Genomic DNA, 17,782 nt, shown 5'->3' with positions numbered 1-17,782 from the left:
ACTCTCATGACAGTGTAGAGCACGGGCTGAGGTGGGGGGCAGAGATAGAGGGACTAGCCAGGACATTCTTGTAAGGTTTCAGTTGAGATTTAATGAAAGTCAGACATGGGGCTGCAGAGAAAAAAAACATTAGAAACACAAGGTATTCTCTACTAGGATATTGGATGGGAGAAAGTGAAAGGGAGATGCTGGAGCTAGGACATTTCTGGTATTTCAAGCTGAAGTCACATCTAGCTCAGTTATAACTTGTGATCAAGTACCTCAGTAAAAAGAAGGATTAGGTTTGTATGGAAAGATGAGTTCAATTCAGGATGTGTTGAGTCTGAGATGTTTACAGAACTTTCCATTGGAAATATGGGCCCAGGGCTTGGAAGGTGAATCTAGCTGAAGGCAGATGGCAAGTCACCCTCTTAAAGATCACAGCTGAAACTGCCCAAGTGGATGAGATCATTGAGGAAGGATGTGCAGCACGAAACAAATACCATCAATATTAGTAACCATTTCAAGGATCTTCCTATGCACTTAGATTTTGGCTGACAGGGGAAAGAGCAGCAAACAAAATTAAAACATGTGAGTGTAAGTCTGGTCTGCTACTTGTATGCTTTCCTTACTTCTCTCAAGAACACTGTGAGGTAGAAAAAAAGGGAGAAGAGGGAAATCCTTGCTAAGGTCCTCACTTTCAGGGTGAAGGCAGAAGAGGAACTAGAAAAGGGAAGAAAGACCAAAGTTTTAAAAAGTTTTTTTAAACCTCCACAGCCAACTTATTATCATCATAACACAGAGATCCTGCCTCCAGCATTCTTGGACTTGATGAGGATCAGGATGCACACATCAGAAGATGTGGAACAACCTATGGGGAAGTGCTGAGTGCATGGAGAAAGAAGTGCTATTTAATTGTGAATTGGGCTGTATTGAGCTGGTCCAGGAAGCTCTGAGAGAAGACATGTGTGCAGAGTCTTGAAAGGACAGCAGGGCTTAGATGAGTGGAAAAGAGCAGGGCAGAGCAGTGCAGGTCAGGCGACCCATGGCCTTAAACATCAAGCATTTTCTCTTAGCTCATAGTTACTATTGAGGTATATCAGAAAGCCTCCCACAAACTCCCAGTACTTACAGCCTATTTTTGCTTTAACTCTACATTTTCCACTTCCTCTGAATGCAACTGGAACACACTTATCTTTTCATCAGGTTTGATATTTGGCATCTAACCTTCCTTTTAAAACATCAGCACATTTCAGCTTTTCTTTCCGTATGCTATTCATTTTAGTTCCAACATTTATTTACATACCTGTGATTTTTCAAGATTAATCCTCTTAATGTCAAATCGTGTGACGTTTCTGAACTATTGACATTATACTTAGAGATTTTTAAAGAACAGTTAATTCCTCATTACTTCCACATTAATGATATGAAAGTTGTTCCTTTCCCTACCTGCCAAATGAGGAGGGATCCTGGAGCAAAGTCATGTCCCAGGCTGTAGTGGACATTTGCTGCTGCTTGGCTTCCCAGCATCCATTCACCCTCCTGTTCTTAATTATGAATCCCTTTTTGGGGATTCCTGGCTCCTTATTGTGAGTCCCAGTGAACCTGTTAAGGAACCCTTGGCTTCTCCTTGCCAAGAGGAGTTAGTGACTGAAGATAGCCAATTGAATTTTACTTTTACTCTAAGACAATGCATCTTTTTTTTTTTTTAAAGATACGTTTATTTTATTTTTTGGCTGTGGTGGGTCTTTGTTGTTGCACAAGGGCTTTCTCTGGTTGCAGTGAGTAGGGGCTACTCTTCATTGCAGTGTGCGGGCTTCTCATTGCATTGGCTTCTCTTGTTGTGGAGCACAGGCTCTAAGTACGTGGGCTTCAGTAGTTGCAATGCATGGGCTCAGTAGTTGTGGTGCATGGGCTTAGTTGCTCTGTGGCATGTGGGATCGTCCCAGACCAGGGATGGAACTGGTGTCCCTTGCAATACAAGGCAGATTCTTAACCACTGGACTGCCAGGGAAGCCCTCCAACAGTGCATCTTGAACAGAATAACTCAAGGACTGTTATGAAAGAAAAAAAAATTGGAGAAGGATTTTCTCCATCAGAGGTGCTCTGAGATCATTGATTGCTTCCTACCATTTGGGTGATTCAGAGTTGCCCTGTTTCTGCCTTCATGAGCCTCGTTCTTCAAGTCCTTTTTCAATTCTCTGAGCTCTCTCACACCTTTCTAATAAAATCTCTCAATTAGAGTCAGTCTCTATTGTTTTAAAAAAGTTAAACAAAAAAGTGAACTCATTCTCTGACTCTACTAGAAAATCCAGTTTTCGGCTGTTTGCCAAAGTTACCCCCACTGATGTGGGGAAGCAGGAGAGATATGGATGGGTACAAAATTATAATTTAAAGAGATTGTGACAAGTGATACTTTGTCTTTTTTCAGTGCCCAGTGAATTGAATCACCATCTATGTGGTTGTTCGTGGGAGGAGCTAGAGAATCATACTTGATACGCAGCCTTGCTGTGCTGGATCCATGCTCCACCCTCCTTCACTTGCTGTCTCCCCCAGGGGATGGTTTGACTAGAGGAAGTCAAGAGCAATTAATTGAGTCAAGAGGCCCCTGTGTTCTCTGGCTTCCTGGTTGAGTTTGGTCCTCTTCCTAACTTGAGACTGAGTGAGTTTTATTAGCTCCCACGTTGAAAGGTTGCCTCAGGCTGGCTGTGTCCAGCAGTGTTCTTGTAAATGTTTAACAACTGGGTCTCTGAAAGGAAAAAAAAAAAAGTTCTGGTTCATATTATTCACCAGTATCTCTGCTATATTACCAACCAAAACCTATGTGGCTACCCATGTGATGTCATTGAATGCATAGCTAGAGAAAGGTGGTAGCAGTCAACTCCCTGCATGTCCAGGCACATGGCTGGCCGTGTCGCCTGACAGAATAACTCAGCTTCTCTCAAGGTGGGCCTGCTGTCCATGATTCTCTCACCTTTGAAGTTCCAGCAACCTCTCCCTCCTCTTGGCCCTTGGGTGTAGGGGGTGATAACGGTTTCTGCTTCCAGTGTGGTCTTTATTCCTTTGTGGTCTTTCTTTTCCTTGCACACATCTTTGTAAATTGTCCCTGTGTAAGAAGACAAAACAACTATTCACACATACACACAACTTCTCAAATTACCCTCATTTGAAAGTGCTGTCTTTTTCACAACGAGCACAGTGGTTATCAGCCTTCAAGGTGGCCCCTGACAAGCGGTGCCTCCTATGTAGTCCCCTCACGTCCTTGGGTAGTCCCCTCCCACACTTTGTCAGACTTGGTCTGTGTTAACTGTAGAAGGTGGCAGAAGTGATGGCGTGTCTCTTCTGAGACTGGTCATGAACAACACTGCAGCTTTCTTCTTGGTCACTTTGCACACTTTCTCTTTTTCTGATCATTCAGTTTGGGGTGAGTCAACCTTCACATCAGGCATTCCCCACGTCGTAAGGAACTGAGGCCTGCAGTCAATCACGTGAGTGAGATTGAAAGCAGGTCCTCTAGGCCCAATGAAAACGTAAGAATGTTGTGACACATGCATCAACTTCACATTGGCCTCATGAAAGACTGGGCCAGAGCCACCCAGGTAAGCTGCTCCCAGGTCTCTGACCTTTCAAGACACTCTGTGAGATACTAAGTACTTATTGTTTGAGGTAATTTGTCTTGCCACAATAAATAACTAATTTAGGCACCCTGATGGACACAATTGCCCACTCTTACCCTTCATTTTTAGGGATTTGCCTCCTAAGTATCTACTCACTTCTCCCCTTCTCTGCTGCCATCATCCTAGTCCAAGCCTGGACCGTGGTGACAGATCTCTAAATGACCTTCCCACTGACTGCACTCCAGCAAGAATGATCAGTGGAAACCCATGGGTGATATTCTCCTTATTAAAATCCTTCCCTGGAAACCTGTTGCTCTTAGAATTAAGATTAAAATCTGTTTTTAAAAAAAATTATTTATGTTTGGCTGCACTGGCTCTTCATTGCTTTGCTCGGACTTTCTCTAACTGTGGCGAGCAGGGTCTATTCATTGTGGTGCACAGGCTTCCCACTGCGGTGGCTTCTCACTGCACAGGCTCTAGGCATGTGGGCTTCAATAATTGGAGCACTCGAGCCCAGAGGTTGTGGTGCATGGGCTTAGTTGCTCTGAGGCATGTGACATCTTCCTGAACCAGGGATTGAACCCGTGTCCCCTGCATTGGTAGGCAGATTCTTATGTACTGCACCACCAGGGAAGTCCAAATCTTTATATGGCTCACATGACCCTGGATAGCTTACCTTTCTTACCTTTATAGTTTATCTTTGGCTACCCTCACTTGAACCTTGGACTATAAAGTTGGAGTTGGACTGTAGAGTTGGACTATGAAGAAAGCTGAGCACTGAAGAATTGATGCTTTTGAACTGTGGTGTTGGAGAAGACTCTTGAGAGTCCCTTGGACTGCAAGGAGATCCAACCAGTCCATCCTAAAGGAAATCAGTCCTGAATATTCATTGGAGGGACTGATGCTGAAGCTGAAACTCCAATACTTTGGCCACCTGATGTGAAGAATTGACTCATTGGAAAAGACCCTGATGCTGGGAAAGATTGAAGGCAGGAGGAGAAGGGGACGACAGAGGGTGAAATGGTTGGATGGCATCACCGACTTGATGGACATGAGTTTGAGCAAGCTCTAGGAGTTGGTGATGGACAGGGAAGCCTGGCGTGGTGCAGTCCATGGGGTTGCAAAGAGTCGGACAGAGTGATTAAACTGAACTGACCCTCACACTCGCCCACCTTCCATGCTTCAATTTTGGACTACTTTGTATCTCTTTGCCCACCTTCCATGCTTCAATTTTGGACTACTTTGTATCTCTTCTAACTGCTAAGGTTCTTCCTGGAATTGAGTACTTTAGGTGGGCAGCTTAAAACACTCCTTTCTGGCAAGCTTCTCCTACCTCCCAATCAGCCCAAATCATCCTTCAAGTCTCAAGGTTCAAGACCTTAGAAAAGCTTTCCTGGTCCTCTGCCAAGACTAGGGTTAGTCCACAATTCAAGCAGTATTTCCTGGGAATCTGACACAGGCATGATCTTGAGGTTTGCAATACATAAGAGAATATCTTCTACCATTTGTTCGTGGTGTGTATGACAATTCTAACCCAAATATGTGATTAACGTTCATCACCATTACTGGATTATAAATGTCCTGCAGACAGATACCACTGTCTGCCCATTACCAATGCCTGACTTAGAGTGGGTGCCCAATTTATATTTGTTGGAAAAATGAAATGAAATACATTTGTTGGAGAAATGTTGGAGTCAGACCCAAATTTGAACACTTGATCTACTGTTTGCAAACTGTGTGACTGGGCCACAGTTTCACCATCTAGCAAATGTGAATAACCACAATTTCTACACCTCAGAATGTTGATGTGAGGACGAAATCAGATAGTGCATGGCAGTTGCTCAGAGCACTGTCTGAGACCTAATAACACAATGCAGATGAGACATGTTATTATTAAAAACAAATTTAGGGCTTCCCTGGTGGTCCAGTGGTTAAGAATCCACCTGCCAATGCAGGGAGCATGAATTCGATCCCTCGTCTGGGAGGATCCCACATAGCACAGGTCACCTAAGCCTGTGCCCACAACTGCTGAGCCCATGCTCTGCGCCAAGAGAAGCCACGGCAATGAGAAGCCCGGACGCCGCAACGAAGAGTAGTCCCCACTCATCGCAACTAGAGAAAGCCTGCGTGCAGCAACGAAGACCCAAGGCCGTCAAAGATAAATAAACTAAAAACAATAAATGAATTTGACTCTGCATTCATGTCGCAGAGCTGTCACTTTGAGACTGTCCAATTATTGCCATCATTTTCCTAGTCACGCTTTGCCTCCTTCTTCCCCAGAATTAGCCTCGTGTTGTTGCGCAGCTTAGCTAAATGTACTTGCTTCAGTCCCTTCAGGATTTCTCTGAAAACTTGAACTGATGCAGCAATTTTTTGTTTGCTATAAATTTCCCCACTTACAGGAAAGATTTTTAACATGCGTGTATGTTTGGGAGAAAAGGGAAATGATACATATCCTTCAGGGGGATTCTGTGTCAAGGAATTAGCAGTAATAAATAGGAGTCTCCGTTATCTCAAAGAACACAGCAGATATAAATCAAAGTGAAGGAAAACTAGGAAGTCACGTGCCCACAACTTTTGATTATCCCCATCAGGATTATTTATAGTAAACCTTGATGTGCATTTCTGTTGAAGATACTAAATGCATAGAATACATAACTTAAAACATACCCACCTGAGGATAGTGTGTTCATTCCTAAAGCTACATGGTGGGACCAGAATTCACAATAGTTTTGTGAGCCATGAGCTTGGGGATAGTAAAAGCAACCTTAGTGACTTGTTTCTTGGTTTAGAATCCATTCCTGGTAGTTTCCTCTTTAAGGGGAGAGAGGTCAAGCTTTACCTCTGAAGTCACTCTCCAACACTCAGCCTTGGCTCTAAGCCAGAGTACGTCCCTTCTTCAGCTGCAGTATGCTAGAAGCACCGCCTTGAATGGAATGTGCTTGCTTTTTTAGCAGTGTCTGCCAGCCGTATGACTTCTGATGCAGAGCCCTGAAAGCAGGACCATCTCATCAGAAATCTGCCACCCCTGGTCCTGCCATGCAGAAAGGCTTGGAAGCTTCTCAGAACAGCTCATTCTCAAGGTGTTCAGAGAAGCTCTCCTGCGGGTCTGACCAGTGACCAGAGAAATACTCAGACCCCAGAAGCCTGCCTCACTATGCAAAGGAGAGAAGAAAACAAAAAGGGAGAGAAGAAACAGCCTCATATTTGCCAAACCCAGCTGCTCTTAAAAACCTCAGTGCCTGTGCTTATTCACCACTTAGACATGTTTCCTAACTCAAAGACTCCTTCCTTCTCTCTTGAAATCTAAAACTTATCCCTGCCAAGGCCATGAAACCCCATTCTCAGATATTTTTTTATACTGTAAGGACAGATGAAGTTTCAGAAATGAGACCAGGCTCCATGTACCCCAGAATTACTGAAATTTCCCTCTATAGTTCCTCTTTAAAAAAAAAAACCAAAACTTATTTGGTTACACCAGGTGTTAGTTGCAATATATGGGATCTTTGATCTTTGTTGTGGTTTAGTTTCCTGACCAGGGATCAAACTTGGACCCCTGCATTGGGAACGTGGAGTCTTAGCCGCTGGACCACAAGGGAAGTCCCCCTTCTATAATTCTCATAACTAAAATATTTCCAATATTTAGTGGCTTAAAAAGACCACTAAATCCTGAATTCATCTGTTTCCATGGGCCCCTAGGGTTGATTCAAGTAGATATCTGGAATTGGATATTCTTGTCCTCAAAGTCTTCTTTAAGCTGGAGAAGTCCGTGTAAGATACAGCTCTGAAGGTGGAGAAGCTCGGCTGTCAACAATGGCTGGCCATGGACCTCCTGGAGAGCACAAAGTGTTTCAGACAGCCAAGGAGCAGGGATTCCTTTTTACTCCTAGAGCGTCCGACTGATAGTTGTGCCCATCTGGAGAGTATCAAGAATCAAGGATGCTTCCCTCTTATCTGTGTGTTTATTTTCTTCAGGCATCAGTCAGCACTTTTATAAAAAATGTGCTCATGGTTTTAGGCCCAGCTGTGGCTCAGCCATAAAGCTGCCAATGCAGAAGATTGCAGGGACTCAGGTTTGATGCCTGGGTCAGGAAGATCCCCTGGAGAAGGAAATGGCAACCCACTTCACTATTCTTGCCTGGAAAATCCCATAGACAGAGGAGCCAGGCAAGCTACAGTCCATGGGGTCACAAAAAGTCAGACATGACTTAGTGGCTAAAAACAATGAACAACAGCTTAGTTTGATTAGCTAAGGTCCCCTTTATTCAGTGCATGTCAATTTCTGAGTAGGAGTTGAAGAACTAGGTAGAATTATGGTGGCAATTAAATTTTGCAGTTGATTCCTATAAAGAAAAAGGTGCTATTGATAGGAGTTAGGACAATGTCAGTGTTCCCAGTCATACCCCTAGTTAACACTTACTGTTAATATTAGGTTTTGTAGGTATATCATTTGGGGTCCCAACAGGAAACAAGTAGAACACTCAAATTAGGATAACTTATTAAGTGTTACAAATGTTATAAAAAGCTAAGTACAAAACTGAAGGCAGAGCTAAGGGAGCCATAAGGTATGGGATGAATTCAGAAATGGCAGCAGCCAAATAGTTATCACTCCTGGACCCCAAGGGACAAGGTGAGGGAGAGTTACAGAGCCTGGGAGGAGAATCATGCATAGCAGGTACTGATACTTTGAGAGCAGCGGTGAGTAGATCACAGCCAGTGCAAGGCAACCTCTCCCTCGCCTCCCTCCTCTGCGTCTCCTGCTCGACTCCCCTTTGACTCAACACATCTTAAAGCCAAAGACACAGAGCCATGCGGGGCACACTTGGGCCTGAGAGCAGATTGTAGGCAGCAGGAGAGGGAATCTGGAGGAACCAGTGTAAGTCATCTGACACACCTGGATTCCCAAAGCAAGACCGACCTCCTTCTTACCCCTCTATGACTTCTTACCTCTCCATGGCTCTTTTCCCCCAGGTTTAAGAATAAACCTGGCCATCTCTCAAGGCTTCATCCTCAAAGGGCATCCTGCAGACCTCTTGCTCCATAGGTTAAATAATGCTCACCACTTTGCACAATCTCTGGGAATGTAGCCTGACCTCCACCTAATCCAACTGCCTGCTGGACAACTTGACCCAGATGGCCACTGGCACCCTGAAATCCACAGATCCTAAATCCAGCATAATCTTCCACAACCTCAGCCGCAAACTGGCTCCTCTTCCTCCCAGCTCACACTGCTTCACTTGGAAACACATCCTTCCCCCAGTGACTCAATCTTGCAGGCTCAGTCATGCTTCTCTGTGCCTTCCCTTTCTCACCTTTCCCCTTCCCCATTGGTTGGTTGCAAAATCATCTACCTTCTCCTTCAAGTGTGCTTTTCTACTGCATGTCCAATCTCATGACCAGGTTGTAGTTAGGGGTCTTTAAAAGCATTTTACTTGACTACTATAATAAATTCTTAACTGTTACCCTAACTCCTGTCCACTCTGTACCCAATCTAATGTACAGATAGTTGAGTTTGTTGCACCAAGTTGCCACACTAATATGGCCATCATCTTTGCCTCTGTTCTTCTTGACATTTGAGAGGAGGGAACAATCTGTAAGATAAATCTTCCTAAAGCAGTGTTTGTAGCAGGGCATGAAGCATATGTGACAACCTGAGACCCAGAGAATCTGCTTGTCCACATAACCTACCTCTCACAACCAGTGCTGTAAGAAGCCTTTGATGACTCCCCTTCACTTTCTGTTTAGTAGAACATAACACTTTGCAGCTTTCCATTCTAGGCTATTTCCACCATGTGTTCCTAACTCATCTGTTCAGGCTTTTATCCTGCAACTAGCCCATATACAGCCTATTCTCAACAGCCTGTTCTGGGATACAGCTCATAATCCTCCCCATTTGTGTCTTTGCATGTACTTTCTTTTACTTAAATTGGCCTTCCCTCTGTTGATTCCCCAAGATCTGCTTGTTCAACATCTGTGTACCTTTCAGAGAATAGGCCATAGTCCTCGTCCTTTAGACTCTCTTTTACAAAGTCCCTTACAAAGACTTTCTGGATTTCCCTAACCAAATAGGGTCTTTCTCTCCTTTAAGTCTCTTAAAAAAAAAAAAAAACTTTCAGTACTTTGATTTTACCCTGGTCTTTCAAGTATTTGGCACTCTGCTCATGGCTATTTGTAGATTGTCTTAGGCCTTTATTATACTATAAGCTTTTTACATGCATGGCCTATACCTCCTTCAACTGTTTCCTGTACTGTCAGTATTAATGTAGTGCATTTCACAGAAATACTCTTCATTACTATTTTTAAATATTGATTTACTTTCAAAAATACTTCTTTGGCCACGTCGGGTCTTAGTTGCGGCACTCGGTCTTTGTTGAGGCACACGGGCTTTCTGCGAGCTGCCTTCTGGAGCTCACGGCCTGAGTAGTTGCAGTGGGTGCGCTTCGTTTCTCTGAAGCAGGTGGGGTCTTAGTTCCTCAACCAGAGACCAAACTCGTGTCTCCTACATTGGAAGGTGAATTCTTAGCCACTAGACCACCAGGGAAGTCCCTGAATTTTGACGTACGATACTTTTCTCCCTCTAGAAAGAATTATCCCGGTACTTTTCCATTATAACTGTATATCTCTTATGTGTAATTCCCTTGGCAGGAAGGGGTAAAGTTTCATTATTATTGTTGGTTTCTTGTCTGCTAAGATGATGGTATTTATCAGAGCATGTTTCATCCCTCTGAATCCTTACCATTCTCCTTGGTAACTTGGTGGGACATAAAGACCAACTGGGCTTCCCAGGTGGCTTAGTGATAAAGAATCTGCCTGTTGATGCAGGAGATGTGGGTTCAATCCCTGGGTCAGGAATATCCCCTAGAGAAGGAAATGGCAACCCACTCCAGTATTCTTGCCTGGAAAATCCCATGACATAGGAGCCTGGCGGGCTACAGTCCATGGGGTCACAAAAGAGCCGAACATAACTTAGTGACTAAACAACAGTAACAACAGAAATCAACTGATCTAGTCTATTTTGTAAATGAATATTGTAGTTAAATTGTCTATGCAGCATATGTTGAAGAAATGAATGAATGATTGACAGAATGCACACATAATATGACTGCTATTAGGCATACCTTCTGTCTCACTGGATGTCTCATTCTGTTCAAATTCTGACTCTGCCACTACTGAGCTAAGAGACCTCAGAAAAATCACTTAATTTCTCTGAACCTTAGAGAGTATGGACATTTTCAAATTTTTCTTTTAAGTTGAGGAACTCTTATAAAGTGAAATCTTACTCAGATATGCACTATGTAAAACTGATGAAATAAGAGAAGTATATTTGGCTGAAAACTGGGGAAGCAGCTTTGGGGACTAAGATATAAAAACCAATAGACAAATGTGACTTTGAAAGTCCATCCCACAGTGAACTCCCTAATTAACCACTTTGTCAAAGAATACGGTCAGGTTAGAAGATTCAAACCAGTACTGACTTGTAGGGGTTTCTGAAATTCTAATTGAGAATGTTAAAAATGTGAAACTGAAACCACTTCATACCCATTAGGATGGCTGTCATAAAAACAACAACAGCAACCCAGAAAATTACAAATGTTGGTATGGGTGTGGAGAAATTGGAGTCTTTGTGCATCGCTTATGGGAATATAAAATGGTGCAGCTGCTGTGGAAAATAGTATGGTGGTTCCTCAAAAAACTAAACATAGAATAACTACATAATCCAGCAATTCCTCTTCTAAGTACATATCCAAAAGAATTGAAATTAGGGCCTTGAAAAGATGTTTGTACGCCCATCTTCATAGCAGCAAAAGGTTCTGTGTAGCCAAAAGATGGAAGTAATCTGAGTATCCATCGATGGATGAGTGGACTAACAAAATGTGGTCTATACATGCAGTGGAATATTAGCCTTAAAAAGGAATGAAATTCTGACACATGCTACAATATGGATGAACCATGAACTAAGCCAGATGGACAAGGACAAATATTGTATAATTCATACCCTATTTGTTTGAGGTGCCTAAAGTAGTCAAATTCATAGAGACAGAAAGTAGAGAAGTAATTAGCAAGGGCTGGGAAGTGAGAATGATGGGGAACTAGTGTTTAATACTTATAGTATTTGAGTTTTGGATGGTAAAAAAGTTCTGGAGATGGAGAGTGGTGATAGTTGCACAGCAGGGAGATTGTACTTAACTTCCACTGATTTTTACACTTAAATTGATTAAAATTTTATGTATATTTTAGCACAGTAAAAAAAATATCCCCTAAAATGAGAGACAGAAATAGAATATATCAGTTTTGGAATTACGGCAGTATAGAGAAAATCTACACATTACACATGGTACCCAAACTGAATTTCAAAATATCTAATAACAAAGTTGTTCTCCATTTTAGCATATGGAATTTCTTGAATGCCGACCTCAGGCTAAAGTCCATACTCACTGGAGAAAGACTTTTGTTGTTGTTTTTGTTCTGTCGCTAAGTTGTGTCTGACTCTTCGTGACCCCATGGATTACAGCACGCCAGTCTCCTTTGTCCTTCACTATTTCCTGGAGTTTGTTCACATTCATGTCCACTGAGTCAGTGATGTTATTTAACCATTTCATCTTCTGCTGCCCCCTTCTCCTCTTGCCCTCAATCTTTCCCAGCATCAGGGTCTTTTCCAACAAGTCGGCTCTTTGTATCGGGTGGCCAAAGTATTGGAGTTTCAGCATCAGTCCTTCTAATGAATATTCACTTTAGGAGTGACTGGTTTGATCTCCTTGCTGTTGAAGGGACTCCCAAAGACCTGTACAGCATTAAATCAGTGGTCATTCCAATACCTTATAGGACCAGATAGGTTGTTCCTTATTCACGATAGTAGTCTCTGAATTCTAAGACTCCAGGTCTTAATTTCTATCAGAAGTCAGGAGAGAACCTCTGGAACAAAGCTAAGGACTGTGACCACATACCACCACCCAATCAAGCTTGTCTAGGAAAGAATCTACGAGTCCAGAGTCAGCCCTGATAGCCCTGGGTGTCAAACCTTAGAAGAAAACTCAGTCACAGTAGTTCTGGCTGGGGCAGTGTTCAGCCATTGTTGGCCATAAGGTGCAGGAGTAGTGTTGAGGTCACAGCTTGGAGCCAGGGCTGGCACCTCCCAGGGACAGCATAGATTGGGTCCATAGGTTACAACTTGTCCTTTGTACCTAAGCTATTTCTGAAAAAATCTTGCTGCTAGATAATTAACAGGCAATCTTGTCATCTGCTATATATTCATTTGGCTGTCCTAACACAAAACAATATTATAATATAAATTTATACAGTTCAAGACCAATATGGAAGCTTTAAAAGAGTCAGACACAAGCTTTGGTGATCTTATTTTCTCTGCTATCTTAGAGTGTGGTCCTTATCAGGACCCAGGATGGCTAATCATATTTAGCAGCAAAATGAAGAAAAAGGGTTGGAAGACATGCTTTTTTAGTTCAGTTCAGTTCAGTTCAGTCTCTCAGTCATGCCCAACTCTTTGCGACCCCCTGGCCTTTGCATGCCAGGCTTCCCTGTCCATCACCAACTCGCATGTCCATCGACTCGGAGATGCCATCCAGCCATCTCATCCTCTGTTGTCCCCTTCTCCTCCTGCCCCCAATCCCTCCCAGCATCAGGGTCTTCTCCAATGAATCAACTCTTCGCATGGGGTGGCCAAAGTATTGGAGTTTCAGCTTCAGCATCAGTCCTTCCAATGAACACCCAGGACTGATCTCCTTTAAGATGGACTGGTTGGATCTCCTTGCAGTCCAAGGGACTCTCAAGAGTCTTCTCCAACACCACAGTTCAAAAGCATCAATTCTTCGGCGCTCAGCTTTCTTCACAGTCCAACTCTCACATCCATACATGACCACTGGAAAAACCATAGCCTTGACTAGATGGACCTTTGTTGGCAAAGTAATGTCTCTGCTTTTTAATATGCTATCTAGGTTGGTTGTAACTTTCCTTCCAAGGAGTAAGCATCTTTTAATTCATGGCTGCAGTCACCATCTGCAGTGATTTTGGAGCCCAGAAAAAAAAGTCTAACACTGTTTCCACTGTTTCCCCATCTATTTGCCATGAAGTGATGGGACCAGATGCCATGATCTTAGTTTTCTGAATGTTGAGCTTTAAGTCAGCTTTTTCACTCTCCTCTTTCACTTTCATCAAGAGGCTTTTTAGTTCCTCTTCACTCTCTGCCATAAGGGTGGTGTCATCTGCATACCTGAGGCTATTGATATTTCTCCCAGCAATCTTGATTCCAGCTTGTGCTTCATCCAGCTCAGCGTTTGGCTTTTTTAGTTACAACCCTTAAAATTACATGCATTCCTCCTGCTCCCATCCCAAGACTAGGGAACACTCAAAGGCAAGGAAAACTAGGGGATGGGATCAATTCTGAGTGTCCATGTATTCAACTGAAATTGAAGGGAAGAAGTTGGAACTCCCAGAGCTGAGCATTCTCTCTACTTAAAATACTGGTGATCACTTGCATTCGACCATCCAAGTAGATGACCTGGATCTAGAGTATTGGGTCCTGTCAGCAATCTTTGTCCTGGACTAATCTTTTGGTTGTGAGTTTACCTTACACTTAATTCCTCAAGGGCTCATTCTTAAGAGTCACAGAGTGGTTATGCTCTGAGGTTCTCAGTTACCATCTGACCCTGGACATCCATCTTCATTCCTGAGTTTGACAAAACATCCTATGGCTCATTTCATTGCCACACAGGCTTCCCTAGAGATCAGGAGAATTAAGTACAGTTTTCACACTCAACTATGTTTGTCACAATGAGCATGTATATTCCCTTTACACCAATAAGAAAATCATTTGTCCTCATTTTACCAGCATGTAATAGAGGCTCAGAGATGTTAAGTAGCTTTCCTCAGGTAACCCAGTGACAGAAGTGGGATAGCATACTTTCTTGCAGGGAAATTATGTCACTGGAGGGTTTTGTGCAGATTTGTGTTGGGATGTGACTTCTGTTCTAAAAGCGCCACTTGCCTCTTATGTCCAGGAGAGTGAAGCGCGGCAAGGGTGGAAGCATGGATGGCAGTGGTGAGGCCACTGTGAAACGGAGGAAGGCTTGAGGTTGGTGTAGACCGGAAGGGAGGCCAAGAGAGAGGGTCAGAGTTTGGATGTAGTTGGAAAATAAGCCTGATGTGTTTATGGTTTGGGTGTGAGATGCAAGGGGAAAATACGTGAATTTTATGGTAGAATTCTTAAAATATTTATTTATTTGGCTGTGTCAGGTCTTCATTGTGGCACATGGGATCTTTTAGAGCATGTGAACTCTTAGTTATGGCATGTGGGATCTAGTTTCCAGACCAGGGTGCGAACCCAGGCCCCCTGCATTGGGAGCTCAGAGTCTTAGCCACTGGACCATCAGGGAAGTCTCTACAGTTGAATTTTTGTGCTTCAGTGGTGATATCTCATAGCTTTCAGAAACACTACGACTAGAGTGCAATGAAAGGATGATCAGACAGGTTTGAGGAACATTCACAGTAATGCCAGTAAGATGACTTTAAGGAGTCTCCAAAAAGTGTGTCTGTTTGTGTGTGTGATGCAAGTGTGCAGCTAGAGAACATAAAGGAGAACTATTGGACCTTCAGCAGTGTGAAGTCTTACAGGGTGGGAAGAGGAATGAAGAATGATACAGCGAAAATGGGATAGTTTGTCATCAGTTCCAAATTACTAGATTTTATACTTTGTGACTCAGTCTCTGAAAGAGACTGAATCAACATAGTACTACTATTGCTATTTTGGGAAGTTTTCTATTAATGGTGCTAATACTCAACTCTATTTTTGATTAAAGCATTTGATCATTTGAATCATCACTTTAAACATCTGACAGTTGACAGAACTTCAATTTAGGAAATTAGAAGGGTGGTTGGTTTACTTTTATCTTTTTGTTTCAGGCTGCTTAATTTGTGCTTACGAAAAATGTGTTACATCCACCTGTGATTCGCTATTCTGTTCTTCCCACAGGCACTAACCTCATTCTTGTTTGGATTCAGTTTTTTTTTTTTTTTTGTATGTATGTATGTATGTATAAAACACTAAGATTAATGCTCACTTTTAGAATTATAAATAATAGAGGTAAAACTAGCTTTCAATGGCTTTTCCTTTACGTGTTCAAAAGACTGAATATTGGTGTAAATGAGTATTACACAGGAAAGGCCCTTGCGTGCAAACAACAGATCCAAGATTTAGCTGCAGAGTGAGAAGTCTGCTCTTTTACAGAAAGAAGCATTTAACTATTCAGGATGTTCTCAGTCTGCATTGATAGGCTCTAGGCTTGCAGACCCTACGGGAGTGTAGTATATTCCACAGATACCCTCCAAGTTGACTGTGATCTGGATTTGATTTTCCCTCATGGTCCTAGGTCAGTAATAACCTCTTCTTGGTTTCCTCTCATTAGCTCTGATCACCATTGTGCAAACTCACAGTGATAAGTTGATCAGGACTCCCCTGCATCTCTTCACCCTGTAAAGTGTCTGCTTACACTGTTTTACAGCCCACACAAATTTTCTTTGACCTGAGAATGCTTCCCACTCCTACTCTTAACCTTCTCCTACTGCTTCGTCTGAACACATTTAGTGATTGAAAGTGTGCTTCCATTATGAGTCTCATCATCAAGAAATATCTCCTACTACATCATGGATTCCAGACTGAGGATTTTTAAATTTAGGAGGTGCAGGTTTCAAAAACTGTATTTGTACATTCTCTTACCAGTTCTAATTAACATAAAGCGAAGGACTTGAGTGAACTTGTAGTAGCCATAGCCAGCAACGAGAGCTTACCGTATGTCAAACACTATATATTTTAACTTGCTTAATCCTTACAACAGAATTCTGTGAGGCAGATATTACCACCATATTCATTTTACAGATGAGGCAGCTGAGCCTGAGACCAGTTAGTTAACATGGTCAAGATCCTACAGGCAGAAACTGGGTTCGAACTCAAGCTGTGTGGCTCCACAGCCCACACAGAGCGCCTACACTCCTGTCTGTACTTCTTTACGGTGAACACTCCATTCCTGCTGGATGTTTCACGGCCCTAGCTTCTGGCCCCGAACGGCAGTAGCTCACTGTCTGACACATCCTCCGTCACAAAGAAATCGGAAGTACCCTTGTCCATCTCCAAATGCTTCCCAGTTCAACATCTCCAGTTGAGAATGACCAGGGGGAAGATGTTTATAAAAATACGTATGTATATACTCTCTCCATCTATCGTCTATCTATCTCACAGCTTGTCTAAAAGTTTCATGCATTTTTAGAAATTTATAACTTTAAAAACATACAGCAGCACAACTGATAGGGAAAGAAAAGGATCAGGTGATGAATATGAGGTAATTTTGTAGGTGTGTTTTTAATGCTCCTCTTCATTATTTGTGAATAAACAATTTTGAGCTTAAAATATCTTGGATTGTTTGATAGTCATTATTAAGTAAGATAAACTCTGCTGTTTACCCATCTAGCAATTTTTTTTTTTTTTTTTTTTTTTACAGTGCAAAGGTAAATGACTTCAGCCTGGGCCAAATCTGAGAGTCATGCATCTGAAAGTCAGGACTTTTTCCATGTTTATTTTTGGCTGTCAAATTCAGACCATCAGGCTTGTTGCCCTTTTAGCAGCACCAAACCCTTCCTCAGGGAAACCAAAACAACTACAAATATTAAGTAGAATAAAAAAAAGCTTAGGGGTTTTGTATTTGCTATGCTAGATCCACTTCACTAGACTTTGTTAAATTGGAGCTATCTCCAAGGTCATCACACAATTTGAACACCTTAACAAGGTTGCAATGTGAACTCTGAACTCTTGTTTGTTTTTTTTTTTAAATGGGAAAGCTAGTATAGTATTGTATAATTTTTATTTATTTATTTTTAACCTTTTTATTTTGTATTGGGGGTATAGCCAATTAACAGTGATGAGATAGTTTCAGGTGGACAGTCAATGGGCTCAGCTATACACATACATGTATCCATTCTCCCCCAAACTCCCCTCCTCCCATCCAGGCTGCCACATAACATTGAGCAGAGTTCCTTGTGCTATACACAGTAGGTCTTTGTTCGTTATCCATTTTTAAATATAGCAGTGTGTGCATGTCCATCCGTAACTCCCTAACTATCCCTTCCCTCTAACTCCCACCCCTCCACCCCCCCCATCATAAATTCCTTATCTTAAGTCTGTG

At 42.5% G+C, this 17,782-nt stretch overlaps 1 protein-coding gene across 1 annotated transcript in view; it reads right to left on the bottom strand.

Moving 5' to 3' along the window:
- WDFY2 (WD repeat and FYVE domain containing 2) overlaps window positions 1–1,640 on the bottom strand; it is a 256,083-nt gene extending 254,443 nt beyond the window's left edge. Inside the window, exon 1 of the mRNA XM_020899618.2 lies at window positions 1,429–1,640. Within this exon, the coding sequence (XP_020755277.1) occupies window positions 1,429–1,484 (56 nt within the window). The 5' untranslated portion in view covers window positions 1,485–1,640. The remainder of the gene's footprint in view (window positions 1–1,428) is intronic.
- Between the last annotated feature and the right edge of the window lie 16,142 nt (window positions 1,641–17,782).

This window comes from Odocoileus virginianus, chromosome 8 (assembly GCF_023699985.2).
Source record: "Odocoileus virginianus isolate 20LAN1187 ecotype Illinois chromosome 8, Ovbor_1.2, whole genome shotgun sequence".
In the NCBI taxonomy this organism is placed as follows: domain Eukaryota; kingdom Metazoa; phylum Chordata; class Mammalia; order Artiodactyla; family Cervidae; genus Odocoileus; species Odocoileus virginianus.
Note: the sequence above shows the minus strand (reverse complement) of the source record. Positions and strands in the feature narration are given on the sequence as shown.